General features: G+C 46.9%; 1 protein-coding gene across 1 annotated transcript; it reads left to right on the top strand.

Moving 5' to 3' along the window:
- Window positions 1-456: 456 nt before the first annotated feature.
- Window positions 457-2,852, top strand: LOC136547400 (ankyrin repeat domain-containing protein 2A-like). Its single transcript, XM_066539350.1, has 6 exons — window positions 457-671; window positions 803-890; window positions 1,506-1,570; window positions 1,909-1,977; window positions 2,066-2,115; window positions 2,242-2,852. Exons 1-6 carry the CDS (start codon window positions 582-584, stop codon window positions 2,351-2,353), a joined length of 474 nt encoding a protein of 157 aa, XP_066395447.1. The 5' UTR covers window positions 457-581; the 3' UTR covers window positions 2,354-2,852.
- The last annotated feature ends 876 nt before the right edge of the window (window positions 2,853-3,728 follow it).

Raw genomic sequence — 3,728 nt, 5'->3', positions numbered from 1 at the left:
GGAGAATGCCGCAGCAGTAAGTGGAGTGAGGCGCTGTATGCGGATGAGAACAAGAGACACGTATATGAGCAGGGAATAAAAAAAGGCAACGTTGTGGTGCACGTCATGTCACGTGTCCGTCCAGAGGGAGTCGCTGTTTTAATATAACACTGTTCTATAATTGCATTATTTTTGAACGAGTGAGCAGTGGATTCAAACATGCTCACGTAAGACCGTACTTGTACTTTTATTTGTTTGCTAATAAAAAACCATCCTTGAAAGGAATACAATGTCATAGGAAAGCTCGCCCAGGATCCAGTCCTCCATCAGAATGAAAGGCCCAGAACGTTGAGCTTGGGTCGAGCCCAGTCCTCCAGCCGAATGAAAGGCCCAGAACGTTGAGCTTGGGTCGAGCAGTCTCACCTGATCTTGGGCTGAGCTGTCTCATCCGAATGAAATGTCCAGGAAGCGCTAGAACAACGCCACCGCCGCCACCGCAAATCCCGGCAGCCCGGCAGCCCGCAGCATCAGGCGCAGCCGGCGGCAGTGCGGCACTGCAGAATCGTCGTCTCCTCCTTCTCAGCTAGTCGAGTGGTCTGCAGATGGGCGTCGAACCGGCGCAGCCGAACCCCGCCGCGGCCGCGGCCACGGCCACGGCTACCACCGCTGAGCAGGCTCAGGATCTCATCGACGTAAGCGCCGACCTAAACCCCCCAAACCTCCTCCACCACCGCCCTATCGCAGAGCTCTGGTTCGGTGGTTCCCCTTGTTCGTATGCGCTACTGTAGACTGATCTGGATACCTGGCTCGATTAACTTGCCAGGCCGCTAGGTACGATGACTTGGAGGACGTCGTCGCTCTGTTCTCCGTTGGTGTCTCGCTGGACTCCACAGATTCGCAAGGCCGCACAGGTTGGGTTCGATTCTATGCACTCGTCCACTGCTCTAAGTGATCTTACTTCGCTGTTTATAAGAAAATTCTGTTTCAGTTTTGTCATGGCAGTATAACATAGGGCTCAGTTTGATTGTTGTGACTGTCGTACATTAGCATAGAACAAAGTGAAGTGGAAGTATGTAGTAGATGTATGCAGTATGCATATCTGTTTGGTGAATAATAAACTAGTAGGAGTACTATATGCTAATTGAAGCGTAGTTGCTCCTTGGTGGAAGGTTTCCTCATCAGTCTATAGTGTGTCAATGAGCCTTTTTGGCTCCTTTTGAATTCAAATACAGTATCCTCTTCTTATCAGCCTAATATCATTAAGCTGCAAATCACCAATCGACTGCCTAGAGTCTTAAACTGTGCGAAATGGAATACTTAAAGTTCATCTGAAGCCTGCTGACGGACTTGTTGGCTGGTCCTCTTACCCAATAGACCACCTAAACTTTTAAACCATGTGAAACTGGAATAGTTAAAGTTCATCTGAAGCCTGCTGAAAAGACTCTGTGGCTGGGTTTTCATCAAAGATTATTGTCGAATTCTTGTTCTACTGGTCACTAACTAACATTTTCCCCATTTCCATTCAGCTCTTCATATGGCTTCTGCCAATGGTCATCTTGCTGTGGTGGAATACTTGATTCAAAATGGAGCGGTATAAAGCTACTTTTTCGTACAATAGTTTACCATGTTGAACCAGATTAAATGTCATCGTTTCATGATTTCAACTAAAGCTAAGCCTCTTCGCAATTTGTTCTCTTTTCTTATTAGAGAAAGGATAATCCGACTTCTATTGAAAGTCAATTAAGGTCTTTTTCATTTTGATGGGACTACCAGCTAAGAAAATTATCCACTGACCATTCTGTCCTGAATAGAAAATCGTTCTGTTAAAGAGACCATGCAAGTTAACCAAGCCTGAATCCTTTGGAGTTGCATTTTGTTTTTCGGACTAGACTCATAAGTTCTGTTTATGACTGCATAACTGAAATCCAGAATGTTAACGCCACCAACTTGGAGAAGAACACACCCCTCCACTGGGCATGCCTTAACGGACATATAGAGGTAAAATTAGTAGCTTTCTTGTTCTGCTTTCTTGTGCAGATGTAAATACACTTAGTGACACTGCTGCTCCTGAAAATAACTGACCCAGGTAATCAAGGCTTTGATATCAGCTGGGGCTAGCATGAGTGCTCTGAACAGGTACGCTCAATCTCAACGACCACGTCTCAAGACGTGACATCATCATGAATGCATTTTCCATTGCTGTTTATGAAATTAAGCAGAGCAATGATTGCGCTTTTTCATGGCATGATTTGTGTTCTGCAGCCATGAGAAAACGCCAATGGACGAAGCGGTGACCAAAGGCAAGATGGATGTGATCGATGCAATCGGTGCAGCAGTAGCTCAAGCCGAGCTCGATGGCGTTACTGTCTCCTAAAAGGACCTGATGAGTACCTGGAGCTATGAATGACTTGCAGCCTTGTTCTTATCTCCCAGAGGTTCTGTCTATGTCACTTGTGATCCTGAATTTTTGATGGGCCAGTATGTGGGGGATATGGTAGCTTGGCCTTTGCCTTTGCATGAGTTGAAAGTTTATATTATCTAGTGTCGGCAATCACCTGTTAGCGTCAATGGCATGAGACCGTGGAAGGCAGATCTGTCGTTATAAACCAGATGTCCAGATGACAAAGATAAGGATTTCTCCTACACTGTTGTAGGACCGTTGCTTGTTCTCCTAGACAATCTTCGTTTTCCTTTGTGTTCCTTGGCTCCAAGTAGGGGCGAAATGGTACCCGCACCTCCCTACTCTTTTTCTTTTCAAATTCAACTTTTATTGCCTTCAAAATTAAAATGCAATGTCATGTCCTTGTTTGAGGGTTGTTTTTATTGATGAAACTGCTGCAATCATGGATTCTCTACACTTGGTTACTACTGTATTGCAGTATTGGTCTAAAAGGATTGGATGGATAGGCGTCTGGACCATTGTCCACTACTCCACTCGCTCTACTTTGCGCTTTTGGTTGGGCCTCTCTGAGGTCCAGTTTAGTTTGCAAAAAATTTGCAAAATTTTTCACATTCCCCGTCACATCGAATCTTTGGACGCATGCATGAAGCATTAAATATAAATATAAATAAAAAATAAAACTAATTACACAGTTTAGACGAAATTCACGAGACGAATCTTTTAAGCCTAATTAGACTATGATTGGACATTATTTGCCAAATAACAACGAAAATGCTACAGTGCCTATTTTGCCAAAAATTTTGGAACTGGGCCTGAAGGAAAGCACAGTGTCACAGAGCCCACTTCGCCCCGTTGCGACGATCCGTAGCTGTGCCAGACACAATTCGACGACAGATTTCTCGTCCTGATCCTGCCCAATCCCCAGATGATGCCAACTGGTGGTTTGTGCTGCGTCTGCATGACACACTCTGCCGTGACAACTTCCACGGAGACAAGTGTACCGTCTCCCATCCAATGGCCGGACGTCCCCAATTGCCCCGGCGCCAGCGTTGAGCTCGCTCTCATGATTCTATGCACTGACCACGAAGGCCTGAGACAGAGTGAACCGAGCCCCCATGATGCGCTGCACGCGTCGCTGTCCGTGGTCAGCCTCAAGTGTCAGATCGACCCGGCACGAGGAGCTTCTAGCAAAAGCATCCCCATTGTCCATTGATGGATTGTTCGCGATGGCATGCTGCCGACCTGACGTCGACGGCGGGCGCAGCGTGAGGTGCACGAGGCCGTCGCCGTTGCCGTCCTCGCCGCCGCCGCCGCAGGCATGGTTACTCCGGGGCATGCGTGAGACGAC

The sequence above is a fragment of the Miscanthus floridulus genome, chromosome 3, assembly GCF_019320115.1.
Source record: "Miscanthus floridulus cultivar M001 chromosome 3, ASM1932011v1, whole genome shotgun sequence".
Lineage (NCBI taxonomy): Eukaryota > Viridiplantae > Streptophyta > Magnoliopsida > Poales > Poaceae > Miscanthus > Miscanthus floridulus.
This window is presented reverse-complemented; position numbering and strand designations above follow the sequence as displayed.